Raw genomic sequence first — 17,492 nt, 5'->3', positions numbered from 1 at the left:
CCTTCCTTCCTTCCTTCCTTCCTTCCTTCCTTTCTTTCTTTCTTTCTTTCTTTCTTTCTTTCTTTCTTTCTTTCTTTCTTTCTTTCTCTTTCTTCCCTTCCTACCTTACCCCCTTCCTCCCTTCCATTCATTTGAGGGCCAGCTTCCTTCCGATCTCAGCACCAATGTACACCTTAACTTACTACACAAATACAGAAAATGGCTATGAATAAAATTCACACAGAGCAATAATACCATGAATTATTATTAGTTAATATCTTTGATGGTATCATGCTAATAATTATGGCTAAACGTAAGAATTGAGCTTAGTAAGTAGTGACTCTGATGAGACATGAGTCATAGACGTGCTTGGGCCAAAACAAGTATGACTGGTCCCCAAACCCCCCGCCAGCCTCGCCATCTGGGCCCTCAAGTCTCCGGGGACCCTAGGGTTTGAGATCGCCCTCAGGTCGCTCTATCTCCCCCAAGTGGAGCCTGAGGTGAAGCTCATCGGCAACATGCATGGCAATGAGGTGGCAGGGCGGGAGATGCTCATCTACCTGGCCCAGTACCTGTGCTCCGAGTACCTGGTGGGTAGTCCCCGCATCCAGCGCCTGCTCAACACCACCCGCATTCACCTGCTGCCCTCCATGAACCCCGACGGCTACGAGGTGGCGGCCGCCGAGGTGAGTGCCCCCACACCAGATCCCGCGGGCCGCCGGCACACGCCCATCCGTTCACTCACTAGCAGTCACGGAGGGTCTGGGTGATAGGCATTCAGCGGACAGCGGCAGTGGCAAGGTCCTACGTGAGGGCGGGGACAGACCCCGGCAACTCTGGATGAGCAAGAGCCTGTGCTCTGTGGAGAAACTGGGGGGGACGTCACGCCAGCTGGAGGCGGGGCGCCGTCTGATGGGACTGAGTAGAGCCCCGGTGGAGGTGTGGAGCGAGCTGTGCACATGACCACCTGGGGGGGGGGGGTGTTCTGCCAGAGATCAGCCAGCGCAAGGCTTTGAGGTTGGAGCGTTAGCCTCCCGGCTGGTCGGATGGAAGGGGCCAGACAGGTGGGAGAGGAAGTCAAGGGCAGCTTGGCTGGACATTCTCCCAAGTTCATGACCCGAAGCCGGAGGGACACGGCAGCCCTGGCCTCCTGCTCAGCACCCCATGGCCTCCGTCTGGAAAGAGGCAGGGAGGGTGGGGTGTGCTGACCCCCGGGGGGCTGGCCTGTGTCTGCAGGGTGCTGGCTACAACGGGTGGACGAGCGGGAGGCAGAATGCACAGAACTTGGACTTGAACCGCAACTTCCCCGACCTGACGTCTGAGTACTACCGCCTGGCGGCGTCTGGCAGCGGACGCAGCAGTCACATCCCCATCCCACAGCACTACTGGTGGGGTAAGGTAGGAGCCGCCCCGCCCACACCCACACCCACCAGTGCAGGCCTGGGCCCTGCTCCCGGGCATGCACTGGGGCGGTGGGGGGCGGGGGAGCAGCCTGAGCCCTGAGTCTCCGTTTCCTGCCCGGGAAATGGGGATAACTTCCCTGGGTTGTTGGGTTGTTGGGATGCCGGGAACATGTATTGAAAACGCCCTGGGTCTGGCAGGTACTCAGTGACAGCAACCCAGGCAGGCTTCCTGAAGGCAGTGGCAGCCTGAGGAGGTGGGAAAACTAGTGTCAGGCAGGGGTGTGGCAATGTAGGAGAGCCTGGTGGCATCTGAAGCTCCTGATGGCGGGGTGGGGCGGGCCGGCGTGGAGGGCCCGTGGGCATGGCCGGGGTGGCCAGCAGGGGCGTGCCTGGCCCCGACGGTGGCCTCCTTCATCCTGGGCAGGTGGCTCCCGAGACCAAGGCGATAATGAAGTGGATGCGGACCACCCCATTCGTGCTCTCAGCCAGCCTCCATGGGGGCGACCTGGTGGTGTCCTACCCCTTCGATTTCTCCAAACACCCCCAGGAAGAGAAGATGTTTTCTCCCACGCCCGATGAGAAGGTGAGCGTGGGGGCCGTGCGTGTGTGGGGGCTGCGGTGTGGGCTGGCGCCCTGGGGGCCGGCTTTACTCCCGTTCTGAGCTCAGTGAGACCCGTGCAGTTACAGCACCAGTGGGAGCTTTCCGGGGCCAGCTCAAAAGCTGCCTCCTCCTGGAAGCCGTCTAGCCAGCGGGAAGCAGCCCATCCTTCCACTGGCCACGCCCCACTTTCCATCAGGGTCCCCAGCCCGGAGACCCTAGGGCGGGACGTGTAGCCCAGGCCCGTGTCCAGGGACAGGGTGCAGTTCCAGGCCTCGCCGGCAGAGGGCAGTGCTGCAGCGCACATGGAGCCCGCCTGGCTCGCCGCCGCCTCCCTGCTTACGGGCACCAGGCGGGCTCCCTGGCAGCCGGGCTGCTGTGCGGTCAGAGTAGGCGCCCTGGCCCTGGAGTGCCCTTGGGTCGGAGGAGGACTTTCCTGTCTTCAGGCCTCGGTTTCCCTCACTGGTCAGACAGCAGGGCATGAGGCGCGAGGATGCCCAGGACCCTCTCCACCCCGTTCCGCCCTCAGGGACCCGCTGCCCGCGGCCCCCCAGTCCTGACCCTCCCCACGCCTGATCCCGGGGCCCTTGCAGGCTGGGCTTCTGGGGGCGGGGAGGCGGCCCCTGACATGCTGGGGGGCCCGCCCGCCCTTTCCGGTACTTTCCGCCGGTGTTTAGGGGCAGAGCCGGAGGGAGCCCGGCTCCCTGCCTGTTCCCGCGCCCCGCTCTCCTGACCCCGTGCGCTGTGGGTCTGGGTCGAGCTGGACCGGCCCTCGCACGGAGGGTCCCATCCAGGTTCAGAGATGGAGCCGGAAACGGGCAGGGCCGGACGCAGGGCTGCCCGTGGGCGCGAGCGTGGAGAGTGAACCCCCAGCCTGCCCTGGGCCTTCAGGAGGGCTTCCCTGAGGTGGCGTCTGCCTCAGCAGAGCCTGAAGGAGGTGATTTCCCACAGGCACCCAGAAGGGGTGGGCGTGCCACGGAACCCGGCCGAGTCAGCCGTTCACGCGTGCGTTCCCTCGCCTGTTCACTCCTTCACCCGTTCTTTCATTCACTCATTTACTCCGTCCCTCATTCATTCACCCATTCGTTTGTTCACTCATTCACTCATTCATTTACTCAGTCACTCACACACGTACACACCCACGTATTCACACGCACACTCACCCTCACCCACACTCCTCACACCCACACCCACTCACACACCCACTCATACACTTTCTCACACTCACACACCCATGCATGCACCTTCTCACACACCCACTCACACACCTCACACACGCATTAACACACTCACACACCCACTTATACACCTCATACACTCACACATTCACACGCATGTGCCTACTCAGACATACACACTCACATACTCACACACCTTCTCACACACTCACCCACACACTCATGCACCTTCTCACACCCTTTCACACACTCAGCCACACAGTCACACACTCACACACGTACCCACTAACACACTCATACACCTCACTCACACACTCATACACCTTCTCACACAGGCACACGCTCACACACTCGGCTCCTGCAGCCAGCACATGCCTAGCACTTGCGGGGCGGGGGGGCAGCTTCTGTGCTCGGAGCTCAGCAAGCGCCCCAGGCCGGGTGGTGTCCCCTGCGGGCGACCCCGGCCCCCGTGCTGTCAGAGGGGTCTGGAGGGGCCCGCGTGCCCTGGGCAGCGGGAGCCCTCGCGCCAGGCCCGGCGTCTCTGAATCGCGGAGGCAGATGCACGAAGACGTCCCTAGGGGGGAAGTTCACCTCAACGAGTCCCTCCAGAGTCAGAAAACTGAGTTCCCCACCAGCCATCAATCACGGATCGATGATCCTCAGGCCCATAGCCAGCTGTGGTCTCTGGAAACCAGGCGCCGGGAGGGGCGCGGGGGGCGGGGGGGTGCGGAAGTGCCCGGAGCCCGCGGCCCCGCGCGTTGAGGCCCCCAGGCCGGCTGTGGCCCCCCGCCCGCTCCGTCCGCCCCACCTACGCCTGTCGCTTCTGCCGAAACCCTGCTCCCGAGCGCGGCTCACGCTCCGTCCTGCCCGCAGCCCCCCACCCGGCCCAGGCCCGGCAAGAGAGCGACAGCTTCTGCAGGGTCCCCGCACACCGCCGGCCTGGCAGCCGCAGCCGCGGCCTCTGACGCACGGCCCTGTCCCGCGCCGGCCCCGGGCCGGGCCTGTCCCCGGCGGGGCCTGCGCTCCCGCGTCCCTGGGCTTCACGCGCGTGGGGGGGGGGGGGCCGGGCCTGCAGAGTGTGGTCCCGCGGCGTCGCACCTGCCTCGGGCCCCCGCAGGATGTTCGTCCCCGGCCTGGCAGCCAGCCTCGGTGGCGGAGGGCACGCGCGGGGTTGTGTCTGGGGGGCCGGGCTGACACTGCACAGTCCTCCCCCCGAGAAACCGGACCCTCCTTCTCCAGACCCTGGGTCGCTGTGACTCCCACCAGGAGGGACCCTCGCTCGGGCCTGACCCCGCCTGCCCAGCCCCCCCCCCCTTCTCAGGACAGGCTGCCCCCGGGGGCTGTGGGGACTCTGACCAGCGTAGCGCAGGGGCCCTCCCGTCCACGCGGCCCCCACTTGGGAGCTTCCGCCCCGAGTCAGGCCCCGGGCCCTGTGTGGGGACATAGGAAGACCCGTGGGCCCAGCCTGGGGTGGGGGCCCGGTGGGGTGCGTGCTGGGCTGCAAACCACCCAGGAGGTGGGGGCTGTGCCCCCTGTCCCCCCAGCAGCCACACTGCAAGGTGCATGTGGTATGGCAGCGGGTGGGGGCCTCCTCAGGACAAGTTGTCCCTGGGGAACATGAGGTGACAGTTATCATAGAGGAGATCAGTGGCGAAGTCCGTGAAATCGAGGCCCACCATGGCCTCCTCTCTCCCTGGGGCCTGCCCTCTGCAGGAAGTGCCTGGGAAAGGGCAAAGCTAAGCTCCCCGAGCCCTGCCAAGGTCCCTTCAGTGCGCCCCCTGCTGGAGAGAAAGCCCACACTCCCCAGCCAGTGTGCGGGTGTGCAAGGGGTCCACACGTGCCCGTACCCACCACAGGTGCCCTGAGCCCTGGCCGTCCTGCCCCCGGACCTTTGCACGTGCTGTGCTGTTTCCGTGACATCGTTCCCTTCTCTCTGCGCTGCGGTGTGGGCTGCGGAGACCCCTCCTCACTCTGTTGCCCCGGCTCTGAGAGTGTTCTGCAGGGGCCCCACCTCGTGGCCTCGGCCTCGCGGGAAACCTCTCCCTTGGTGTCCTTTCCAGATGTTCAAGCTGCTGGCCAGGGCCTATGCCGACGTGCACCCCATGATGATGGACAGGTCGGAGAACAGGTGCGGTGGCAACTTCCTGAAGAGGGGCAGCATCATCAACGGGGCCGACTGGTACAGCTTCACCGGAGGTGCGGGGGGGCAGGAGGGGCGGGGAGGGGCGGGGGGCTGGGGTGGGAGGGGGAGGGGGAGGGAGGGCTGAGGGGGTGTGGGAGGGACGGGCAGGGGCTGGAGCGAGTGGGGCTGGCGTCCCCTGTCCCCAGCTCCCCCCGGGAAGGGGGTCCCGGGACGTGTGCTCTGGGGAGCAGCACAGGTGCATCCCGGCCGCACCCGGGGAGGCCGCTCAGGGCTCGGGAGGGTTGGGGACGGTCTGGCTTTAGTTCTGGGCCCCACCCGCTGAAGCCCCTGCCGCTTCTGCAGTGTCGTTCCCGGGCACGGACACGGGTGATTCTGTGACCAAGTCCCTCCTTCCCCTTGGGGAAGAAGCAGGGGGTGTCCCAGGGACCGGAGGACTCCAGTTAAACTTGAATTTCAGAGACATAATGAAGAATTTTTGGTACTGTATAAGTATATCCCAAATTCTGCATGGGGTATACTTACACTAAAAGTTTACTCAACTTTAACTGGTGCGCTCTTTGCTACTCCGTGCCGGGTGGGCCCCATACAGAGCGGTGGGGCCGTGCCTGGCACCGTCTGCCATGGCTCAGGTGCCCGCGCTCTGCCTGCCACCCCTCCATGCTGGCTCGACACTTATGTGTGACACGTGGCAGGTGAGGAGATCGGGCTCAGGTGAGAGAAGGGCCTGTTGGCGCCCAGGGCACGGTGTCAGCTCTGGGGCTACGCCTCCCCCTTCTGTGCGGGCCGGGAGCACAGCCCCTGGCCCTCCGGTTCTCAAGCCCGTTCGCCCCTGCTCAGCCAGCTGTCGCCTCCTGCCCATGACCCCCGGGGGCCCAGGCAGCTTCTCTTCCTCCCGGAACCCAGGGGCACGTTTCCCTGACTCCCAGGGGGGAGGGCTCCAGTCTGGTCATGACCCCATTTCCGGGGTCTGCAGAGGACCCACAGGGTGGGTCTGAGCCTGGGAGAGGCTGGGAGAGGTAAGCCGGCTCCCGCAGGGAAGGCGTGGGGCGGGGGGCCAAGGGCAGAGGACCCGGTGGGCTGGAATGTGGCTGCCCTTCGGATTGGGAAGGTCAAGGCCGTGACGGTGACCGCTGGCTTCCCGGGGCTCAGAGGAGGCCCTGACTTCCAGAGGACAGGAGCCCCCTCTGCTCCCAACACGGGGCTGCCCCCATGGGTGCGGCAGGCCTGCGCTGTGGACCCTCGAAGCTTCTACTGGACTAGAGGCCCCGGAAGCAGATGGGGCGGAGGGCACAAGTGGGTGGGTGGTGATCGGCTCGATCTTCTCGAAGCCTCTCTCTGCCCCTTGGTCGGCGGGTTTCCAGCCTTGCTGGGTGAGAGGATCCTGCCCCCCAGGCTCTTCTTGGGACTAAAGAGATGGCCTGTCGCTGGGGTTGAGGCCAGCAGGGGGGCGGGGGCAGAGGCTTGGACACCAGGGTCCTGTGGCTGCCTCTGCGGGAGATCAGCACGCAGGTCAGAGGGGAAGCCTGTGCCCTCGGTGCCAGACCACCTGGGTTTAAAGAGCAGCTCCGCCCCGGCCTCGGGGGCTTGGGGTAAGAGCCGCCGGGGCCCCGCGCCTCAGTCTGCCCATCTGTACAGTGGGGTAACGAGCACACCTGCCCACAGGCGTCTAGCGCCCGCGGGGTGGTGGATGCGAGTGCGGGCTGCGCTCAGGCCGCCCTTGCCCCGCAGGCATGTCCGACTTCAACTACCTGCACAGCAACTGCTTTGAGATCACGGTGGAGCTGGGCTGTGTGAAGTTCCCCCCGGAGGAGGCCCTCTACACCATCTGGCAGCACAACAAGGAGCCCCTGCTGAACTTCGTGGAGATGGTGAGCCCGGGCCTGGGGGTGGGGACGGGAGCCCCGGGCAGCCAGGCCTGGTGTGGGGGAGGGACGGACTCACGCCCCTTCAGCAGCCCGAGGCTCGTAGATTTGTGCATGGGAGCCATGCATTTATTCACTGGGCACCTCTTCTCCTGTAGGCCCAGCCTTGGGGTGCTTTGGGCTCCCTGGGATATCGAGGCTCACATGGCATAATGGGGCACCACTGAACAAGGGGAATGCAGGACCAAGGCAGCCCAGGGATGGCACCCGACCCAGCCTCGGAGGCCATGGGGGCTTCCTGGAGGAGGTGGCATGGGGCTGCATCTTGAAGATGTAGGAGGAACTGGGCGATGGTAGAGCTCAGGCAGAAGGGGTGGCATGTGAGGGAGCCCGTGCTACAGGGAGGAGCGTGGACGTGGGAGTGGAGCAGGCACTGGGCGGGGTGGGGAGGCCCAAGGGAGATGCTCTGGGCAGCAGGGCGTCTGTGAGGTCCAGGGCCTGGAGTCTGTCTGCCCCCCGGACTCAAAGCAGAGCGAGTTGGCTGCTGGAGGAGGGGTGGGGCAGCCCGACTGAGGGTCACCACCGTCCTGGGGCCGAGGTCACACAGAAATAGGTGGTGGTGAGCAGTGAGAGAGGGTCTAGAATACTCACTGGACCTGGGAGTGGCCTCCCCGAGGCTTGGTGACCGCGGGGGGCGGGGCGCCAGTGCCGCGTGCCTCCCCCGGTGCTGCCTGCTGGCGTGACTCCCAGCCCAGGGGCGTGGGGGGGCCTGCGGGAGGTACCCCCATGCGGCAGGGACACGGGAGGGGAGTTGAAACCTAACGGTGGCTCTGCAGACGCCTCTGTGACTTTTCCTGGCCGTTTCCAAGACTCAGCGAATGGCACTTTGGCACAGTGTCCGGTGAGAAGTGGCCCTGAGAGGGCAACAGGACTTCCCGAAGGGGACATGGGGGGTGGGGTGCGCGTGCATAGCACCTTACAGCTGGCGCCCCCACACGTGGCGTTGAACCCTGACACCAGCCCCGGCTGGGGCTGCCCCACAGCATGGGCAGAGGGACGGTGGGCTCTCACTATCTATGACCAAACCAGAGGAGGAGACAGAGGGTCAGACAGTGACAAGGCCTGTCGGTGTCACCTAGGGACTGTCCAGAGATGGAACCCAGATCTGCCCCAAACCTCAGTTCTGCCCACAAATCCTTTCTAGAAAGATCACGAACCTTTCTCCAGGCAAGAACCTGACCCAGAGCCTCCTGGATCAGCAGCTGCCACAAAATAAGGGGATTTAAAAAAAAAAAAAAGCAAAGCCCAGATAGCTGGACGCTATTGGCGTGGTTTGAGCCTCCTGTCTGTGGCCGCGCCAGCGACCTCTCGCTGTGTGGGTGTGGGCGGGTCACCACTCGGTAATGGGTCTGGGCCAGACCGCTCGCTCATTCCGTTTTACGGCCGTCTGGTGAAAATGAGTTTTAAGGAGCCTTAAGTGGAGCTGGGATTGCTCTGCGGATATTGCATGTGAAGTCTTGGTGCATAAAGATTTAATAGCGAGACGCGCTGGGGGGGCGGGGCTGCCCCCCAGGAGGACCACACCTGCTAAGCCGGGCCGGGGCTGCTGATAGGGATCGAGCCTGCCGTGGCCCAGGGCCGCCTTCTCCACAGTGATCCTGACCAGGCCTCGGGTGGCTGTCTGCATCTCCCCGGGTCGCGAGGGAGGCCGCTCGGACCCCGTCTCCACGGCCCTGGGTCGGCCTGGAGGTCCCTCGTCAGCCCGAAAGCAGGACAGAACAACATCTAACCCATGCGAGCTGACGTGAAATGAGGCCCTACTGTGTGTCTGATCTCTAGGTCGGGGGGAGGAGGGCAGATCAGGGCTGGGAGAGTGAAGCCGGCAACTGGGGACCCCAGAGGAGACCAGTCATCAAGGAGGGCTTCCTGGAGGAAGAGATTGTGGGGGAGAGGAATAGGCCAGCGCTGGAGCTGGTGAGGCGTTCTGAGCAGAGGAGGGGCGGGACGGAGGGTCGGAGGAAGGTGTGGGGGGCGGCCTCCCGGGAGAGCAACCTCGCGGCCCTGACTCCTCTCCCACCGGCTCACTTTGGCCTCATTTGGCATGACCCGTGGGCCCCAAGTTTTCAGCCCAGTAGAGCAAGGGGGGTTTGCTTACTGATTATTGACATTCACAAAAATTATTTTTAAACGTTTATTTATTTTTGCACGTGCAAGAAAGAGACAGAAAGCAAGAGGGGCAGAGAGAGAGGGAGACACAGAATTGGAAGCAGCTCCAGGCTCCGAGCTGTCAGCACAGAGCCCGACGCGGGGCTCGAACCCACAGACCGGGAGATCATGACCTGGGCCGAAGTCGGGTGCTTAACTGACGGAGCCCCCCAGGCGCCCCGTGATTGTGGACATTTTTAGAAGAGTGCGGAGGAGGCCAGGCAGTGCTGGGGGGGGGGCGTCTCCTTGAGGCACATGCAGCCTCTTTGTCTGAAGGCCGCGTGTGCCGGTTGGGACCGGTTCCCCCTGGAGGTGGGCAGGGCCCACCCCCCACCCCCCCGTCCCGGCCGCTCGGCCTCGTGTGCAGACTGCAGGCACTGTTGCCCCACTTTACAGTCGGGAGACGGTGCTGAGATGCGCGGTGGCTTGTCTGGGGTCAGAGCGCGGTTGGTGGCTCTGGCAGCGCTGACCGAAGGGTCCACACCTGGGGCCTGGGGCCCCGTGCACAGGCTCAGAGGCAACAGCGGCTCAGAGGAGCTTGATGGGTTTCTGGTGACGCTCCTGGCCCAGGAGAGGGGGGGGGGGTGTCACTGGACCCCCGAGCAGAGCAGCTGCGGGTCGTTCACAAGCCCAGAGAGGGGCTCACTGCTCACCCCATTTCACAGATGAGGAAACCAAGGCCCAGGGAGGGAGCGACTTGCCTGAGAAGACAAGGCGGGTGGTACGGAGCTGAGTCCTCCAGGCTGATTTTCCCCGAAAACCCGGCTCTGAGGACAGATGGGAGCTGGCCAGGGGCGGGGGTGGGGGGGCCTCTCCGGAGAGCCTGCGTCATAGCCACGGCCTCACCCCTTCAGGTTCACCGGGGCATCAAAGGTGTGGTGATGGACAAGTTCGGCAAGCCGGTCAAAAACGCCCGGATTTTGGTCAAGGGCATCCGCCACGACATCACCACAGGTGGGCACCTTCCTGGGGCCTGAGCCACGGCGGCCGCCTCCCGAAAGCGCCCAGAGGGGGCGGACGGGAGGGACGCCCCAGGCCAGTGCAGAGGCAGCTGCGGATCCGGGCTCTGCTTGCCCCCCAGGCCGATGCCCCTGGGGCCCCCGGCGCCGCTCGCCTCAGGCCCAAACCTGAGCCCGGGTCTGAGACCACTTGTGTTCTGGGGTTCGCAGCGCCGGACGGGGACTACTGGAGGCTGCTGCCCCCGGGCTCCCACATCGTCATAGCTCAAGCCCCCGGCTACTCGAAGGTCATCAAGAAAGTCACCATCCCCGCCCGGATGAAGAGGGCCGGCCGCGTGGACTTCATTCTCCAGCCCCTGGGGCCCGGAACCAGGAAGCTCCTCCCTGGGCCGCGCGGAAGCGGGTCTGGAACCCGAGACCCTCTGGGAGGTGCCAGCCCGTACGGGGAGCCCCAGGAGCCCGGCCAGGAGCCCCTCGGGGCACGGAGGCTGCCGTCGGGCGGCGGAAGCAAGCCCTGGTGGTGGTCGTACTTCACGTCGCTCAGCCACCACAGACCCCGCTGGCTGCTCAAGTACTAGGGGCCGCGCCCTCCTCGGGCCGGGGGCTCCGCGCTCTTGATTCTGTCTTCTGAAGACGCCCTGTAAAGCTCTTTCTGGTTTATTAAAGTCATTTTACTCACCCGCGGCCGTGACGAGGGGCCCCTGAGGGGGGAAGAAACGGACCCGGCCGAGGGAGGGCCGCCCTGGCCTCGGCCACCTTGATGTGGGGCCCCTGCGGGCCCACGGCGGCCGGGAGAGGGGCTGGACGCTGAGACCTTGAAGCAAGAAAAGCTCACTTCACAGACGGGGCACGGAAGCTCAGGGGGGATGTGACCGCCACGGTCACACGTGGGGACGGGGTGCAGGGCCAGCCAGCAGGAGGGGCGACACGTCCTGTGGCTCAGGGTTGCATGTCGGGAGCAGATGGTGGTAGGAGGCTAAGGACAGAGGTCGGGGGGGCCTGGTGGGGAGGAGTGGGGGTGGGCGGCAGGTGGCCTCACGGGCAGGAGGGCTGCCACGAGCCTCCGGGGCCACAGCGTCACCCTTGGCTTTGACGGGGCCTTGGCTCCAGGGGGAAACGTCTCCCTCGGCCCCTTCCTCATCCTTGTGATGCCACCAGCTGAGGTCCCGAGACCCCTTCTGGTCCGTCCGGTGGGTGTGTGGGTCCTAGGGTCGGCCGGGCAGGGGGCAGGAAGCCTGTCAGAGAAGGCGGGCAAAGAAAGTGTGCCGGGCAGCTAGGGCTGCGTAACAGAGGCCCGCAGGCCGGGGCTCGAGCCACCGAGGTCTGTGGCCTCAGGTGCTGGAGGCTGGGCGCCCAGATCAGGGTGTGGACATGGGCGCTTCCCCCCAAGGCCATGAGGGGGCGTGTGCTGGCCCGTGTCCTTGGCTTGTAGGCAGCCGGCCCTGCCTTGTGTCTTCGCTCCATCTTCTACGCCTTTCTGTCCAGGGTTCCCGTCTATACGGACATCTGTCACTTCACAGCAGGGCCACCCTCACGGCCTCATTTTCGTTTGATCACTTCCAGAAAGACCCCGTCTCCAGGTACCGTCACGTCCACGGATACTGGGGGCTAGGAATTCGAGACGTAACTTCTGGGGACACAGTTCAGCCCGTGACAGCCCGTGACTGTCGGCAACGCGGCAGCTCCTTGCTTGGTCCTGGCCGTGCCAGTGCCCTTGCTCTCGTGTCCTGGACCCGGACCCTCTGGCGGGGGGTCCCCTTTGAGCAGCGCCACGACCCCGGCCGCACACCGGCACCTGGGCATCTCAGAGGGGCAGGTGCGCCCCCAGCACCGGGCGTGGAGGCCGCGGGTCACGGAGCGAGCGTGACGTGGGGTGTTTGTCACACACCCTACAGCTTCAGGGCCCTCGACGCTGCCTTCTCGCCTGTGCCCGCTGCTTCTGCAGGCCCCCATTTGCGTGGCCCCGCTGTGTACCGGGCGCTGTGCCGAGGCGGCAGTGTGGACACGCGGACTCCTCTTCCCTCTCCCCGCCCCTTCCCTCTTCCCCGCGCTGCCCCCCCCCCCCCCCCCCCCCCGTGTAGCGTGTTGGGGGCGGCTCAGCCCCTCCCGCGGGACAAGTGTCTGAGGCTCCTGCTGCCCCCTGGTGTCTGGAGGGAGGCGCCCACCAGGGCCGCCATGCAGGCCAAGAGCTCAGCTGGGCGCCTTGGCCGCTCCAGGAGCTGAGGCCTGGGGCCCCAGGGCTGGGGGTGGGGGGCCGGGGTGAGGAGAGAGTCGAGGCGTGTGGGGAGGGCTGTGGGCAGTGGCCGTGGCAGTGGGGGGCGTAGGCTAGGCTCCCCACTTCTGGCTGGCGGGAGACCCCGTCGGTGGCTCCTACCCTCTTTTCTTTTGACAGAGCTAGGACGGGGCCCCCACGTGGAGGAGGCTGAACGCAGGGGGCACCTGCCGTGCTCGCCGTGGGGCGGAGGGAGCTGTCAGGGCGGTGGGGGCCTCGGGACTCCGTGAGAAGCAGGGGACAGGAAGTCCTCCCCAGGGCCAGCCGGCAGCCCCGGCCGGGGGGCTGGCATATCCCTCCCCCGGGGTCAGCTCTCTGCACAGCGGAGGAAGGACTCCAAGGGGAGCAGGCGTGCACCGCGTGTCACTGCCGGTGCTGTCGTTACAACAGAGCTTGCAGCCTGCGCTGGAGACCGGAAAGGGGAGGTGGCCCTCGAATGCCACCCAGGAGGACAGGGGGGCGAATGCCAGCGTGGGCTGGAGCCAAAGTCGGGAAAAGGCAAAAAATTGCACAGCAAGGAAAACAATGAGCGTAAAAGAACCCGGAAGGAATGAAATGCAGGTCACCAACGCCGTGCGCGGGCTGGGTCCTCTCTGCTCTGAAGGCAGGGGCCACCAATTTGGTGACAAAAAATAAAAAAGGCAGGGTGTATTTTATTTATTTATTTTTATTTTTATTTTTTAATATTTTTATTTATTTCTAGGAGAGAGAGAGAGAGAGACAGCGTGAGCAGGGGAGGGTCAGAGAGAGAGGGAGTCACAGACTGAAACAGGCTCCAGGCTCTGAGCTGGCAGACAGCACAGAGCCCGACGCGGGGTCCGAACCCACGAACCGTGAGATCATGACCTGAGCGAAAGTCGGTCGCTTAACCGACTAAGCCACCCAGCCGCCTCATGGCAGGGTGTGTTTTAAAGCAGCGCGTGCTTGAAGGCAAGTGATAAAGGGTGTGGAAGAGAACCCAAGAAATGCAGATTCCCGGGGGGCCAGGGCTCCGTCCACAGCTCAGGAGTGGAACTGAGGACCGAAGGCATTAAATGGGACAGAAAAGCATGTTGAGAATGGACCGATTTATGAGGAAGATAAAATAGTAAGTCTGCATTATGCACTAATCAACTTAGCAGCTAATGACGTAAAGCCCGGTTATTTAAACATACAAGGAGGACATAGCCAGGCAGGATTCCAGTAGGAACCGCAACGTGTCACTTTCAGGGTCAGACGAGTCCAGTGGGGAAGTCAGTGTGCGGTGGGTTTTAGGGAAACGGAATCACATCACCAGCAAGCTCAGGTTAAGAAAAGCACAGGAGACATTGCTTACCTCAAAAGGAGATCTTGCGCCGAAGGAAAGTTGGCTATTTTTAAGCCCTATTAAACCCTATTTGGAATAGGAGAGGGATTAAATAAAAACATTGTCCAGCGCTAACATTTTTTCGCTCGCTGTTCCCATCTTTCAGTTGAAAGCTGCCTTTCCGAGCATCGCGATCGGTTTTAACTGTGTCACATTAGCCTGAAGCGTGGTGTTTCCCTGGCCTTGATCAATTCTTTTTCTTTTTTTTTAATGTTTTATTTATTTCTAGGAGAGAGAGAGAGAGAGAGACAGCGTGAGCAGGGGAGGGTCAGAGAGAGAGGGAGTCACAGACTCTGAAACAGGCTCCAGGCTCTGAGCTGGCAGTCAGCACAGAGCCCGACGCGGGGCTCGAACCCACGAACCGCGAGAGCATGACCTGAGCTGAAGTCGGACGCTCAACCGACTAAGCCACCCAGGCGCCCCCCCCCTTATTTTTTTTTTTTATAAATAACAAATGAGCTGTTTTGTAAAAAAAGAGAGAGAGAGAGAGAGATTACACATTCTTTCCAAGGCCCATTGAGGGTTTAAAAAATTGATAATGTACGTAGTCTCAAAGAAAACCTTAAGAAAATTTAAAAGGTTGAGATGAGCTCTGGCCATAGTCTAGGAAAATTAGAAACAATTAAGGAAATGTTGATGGCTTTCTCCACGCCTTCCCCTGGAAAAAACCCTTTACCATTCGGACAGTAAGAGACACTCTCTTAAATCACACGTTGTCTGAGAGAATGGATTCAGCCGCCTGACGGAGAACCAGCAGACGGGGGAACACGATGGACGTGCATTTCCGAGACACAGGTCTGGGCCGGGCTGTGGTAGGAGACCCCAGGCTCCGTCCACTTGCGGCTCCACAATCCTGGGCTGAGGGCTCCCCGCCCTGCCCCTATGGCTTCTGCTCATGTCTCATTGGCCAGAGCTCAGTCACATGCTCATGCCTGGCTCAAAGAATGCTGGGAGTTGTAGTTTTTATCTCGAGTGGGAGTGTGCTCCGTTAAAAGGGAGGGCACATACCATAACAAAAGGGGAGACCGGACTCGGGAGGCTGCTAGACTCTACACCACCTCCTTGGAGTAAATTTTGGAGAAACTAACCAAGATCAGGTGTAATGACAGATCCTCGGTGGCACATGGTGACAGCGGGAGTCCAGACGGGGGTAAAGTCTGAGGTGCATCAGAAAACCAAGGGCTGACTCTTCACCTTTTTAAAAAATCTATAAACAGGGGCGTCTGGGGGCTTGGTCGGTTGAGCGTCCAATTTCGGCTCAGGTCATGATCTCACGGTTCGTGGGTTCGAGCCCCGCGTCGGGCTCTGTGCTGACAGCGTGGAGCCTGCTTGAGATTCTCTCTTTCCCCTCTATGCTCCTCCCTCATTCACCCTCTCTATCTCTCTCTCTCTCAAAATAAATAAATAGTTAAAAAATATTTTAAAAGAAAATTTCATACGACTTCTATGGTCATAAAATTGAAGGCCTAGAGGAAAAATATAAATTCAATATATAAAATAGAAAAATACAAATATAAATGATGAAAATTAAAGCCAGAGGAAGCAGCTGACTTGGAGGGACCAAGGCCCCAGGACGGGGAGCGCCGCCGGTGCCAGGCGGAGGGAGGGGGTGTACGTGGGGTCCTTTGGGGTGATGGGAATGTTCTGGAAGCAGATAGTGGTGATGGCCAGGCAACTCTGTGAATATACTAAAGCCCAATGAATTGTGTACTTCAAAATGCTTAAAATGGTGAATTTAATGTTACAAGAATTTTATCTCAGGGAGAAAGCTCGGTGGAAGGAGCAGCCACACTGAGGCGTGTGACCCACAGATGCCCCGTCGGCTGGGGCCTCCGGGCTGAGAGGACCGCGGGCCTCGGGCGCGGCGCTGGTGCGCTTGGAGCCCTCACCCCTCACCCCTCTTCAGTTGCCCTTCCCTGGGCTTGGTCTCCCATCATCAGGAGGCCCTGCAGCCCTGTGGGCCCCGTGGGGGTGGCGTCCACCCGCTGGCCACCACACTGCACCAGGGTCCCGGCAAGTCCCAGATGCTCCTGGAAGGAGTGGATGTGCATCAACAGTGAGTAAAGAATGAGCTGCTGGGGCCCTGACCTGGGGGTGTGTAAGGGGCAGGCTTGTCAAGGGCATGAGTGGGGAGGGGCAGACACGGCAGAGGTGAAGGTGCGCCTGGGAGCCCACGAGAGAAGCGGTGCAGGGTGTCAGTGAAGGAGGGGGTGGGGTCAGTGGGGACCCCATTTCCTGGAGGGAGGGGGGCTGGGCATGGTTCTACCCCATGGAGTCCCCGGTCTCCACCTGGGGCCTCAGCCCCTGCGGCAGGGGGGCCGGGGAAAGGGGTGAAAATGGGTGTTAGTGTCCAGGGGTGGATGGTGGGAAGAAGGACACTTGTCACCTCCTGGCGCTGTTCTCCTGGTTTGGTAAGAGTGGGGGGCGGGGTACATGGGCGGGGCCTGGTGACTTGGAGCTGCAAGGGGGGGACATCACCTGGCCCTGCAAGGGCTCTGCCTCATTCACAGTCCCTCCCAGCTCCCGCCCCCCAGATTCTAGAAATCTAGCTCGAGGGCCTTCCAGAGACACTGGGCCCCGAGCAGAGCCCCCTCCTCCACGCCCCTGACAGCTGGCCTCGCAGCCTTCACCTTTATGCTCTCAGGGATGGGCAGCCCATCCTCCCGAGAAGCCACAGGCATCTAGATCTTTCCCTTTGTGAGAAAGCACTTCCTTGAGTGGGCAGGTTCCTTCCTTGGACTGCATTTCTGGGGCTGCCCTCTGACCCTGGGGGTCGCGGGGCCACAGCTCCCCCTTCCCCAGGACAGCTGCCCCCCTCACGACTCCGCCCTCTGCTGAGCGCCCACGGCCCTTCTTCCCGGGCGGGCTGCACACGGGCAGACGACAGAAGCCATTTGGGCCCAGTGTCCACGTCCCGCCGTGCATTAAACCATAAACCACTTTCAAATGATTTTATGAGAGTCGTTTTTTTCCTTCCATTTTCGTATACAAATCTAATCTTTTGAGAACCTACTCCCTTCTAACTCACATATTATGGGCTTTCATCAATAATAATATACGATCAATTACTCAAATGTAATTGATTAGTCGAGAAGACCGTATTTCCCCCTCCTAGTTTGTGTCTGATTGGACATAAAGCATGGCCGTTGCTGTGTGATGCTGGCCTTGCCCCTTGGCTGTCGCCTATCTTTACCTTTTAGCTGAGATTAAATTTATACACAATTTTCTAATGTTAGCTTAAGAAAAATCCAAAAGGCCACTTTATATCCCAACCTTGCAGATGACACCATCCCAGGGCGCGATAAGCAGCCGGGGAGGTGGATTAGTGGCTGAAATTGCCTTTCGAGTTGGCTCTGAGCTTCGTCCATCTTTATTTGGCCACGCAGATCATTTTTGTCATCAGAAGGTTGAGTCCCATAAATCCAATATTGCCCAATTCAATAAAGAGAATCGGAGTCTGTTTTAGCCAGTCTGTGTCTCTCTCAGCTGACACAAAACCGCACTGTTGTACCCAGATTCCCAGGCGCCCCATGGCGTCCAGCCGGGCA

The 17,492-nt window shown here is 61.9% G+C and overlaps 1 protein-coding gene across 3 annotated transcripts in view; it reads left to right on the top strand.

Annotated features, from left to right (window-relative positions):
- The window catches only part of CPZ (carboxypeptidase Z), a 24,671-nt gene extending 13,666 nt beyond the window's left edge, over positions 1–11,005 (top strand). For 2 of the 3 annotated variants that reach the window (XM_039232089.1, XM_039232090.1), the window contains 7 exons: positions 469–665; positions 1,216–1,377; positions 1,807–1,965; positions 5,219–5,354; positions 7,030–7,169; positions 10,223–10,322; positions 10,538–11,005. In XM_039232089.1, coding sequence (XP_039088020.1) covers positions 469–665; positions 1,216–1,377; positions 1,807–1,965; positions 5,219–5,354; positions 7,030–7,169; positions 10,223–10,322; positions 10,538–10,905 — 1,262 coding nt within the window. In that variant the 3' untranslated portion in view covers positions 10,906–11,005. Of the gene's footprint in view, positions 1–468; positions 666–1,215; positions 1,378–1,806; positions 1,966–5,218; positions 5,355–7,029; positions 7,170–10,033; positions 10,090–10,222; positions 10,323–10,537 lie in introns of all 3 variants that reach the window. The other variant, XR_005528429.1, reaches the window with a different exon arrangement.
- Positions 11,006–17,492: the final 6,487 nt, after the last annotated feature.

This window comes from Hyaena hyaena, unplaced genomic scaffold (assembly GCF_003009895.1).
Source record: "Hyaena hyaena isolate Hyena2069 unplaced genomic scaffold, ASM300989v1 scaffold_63, whole genome shotgun sequence".
NCBI lineage: Eukaryota > Metazoa > Chordata > Mammalia > Carnivora > Hyaenidae > Hyaena > Hyaena hyaena.
Note: the sequence above shows the minus strand (reverse complement) of the source record. Positions and strands in the feature narration are given on the sequence as shown.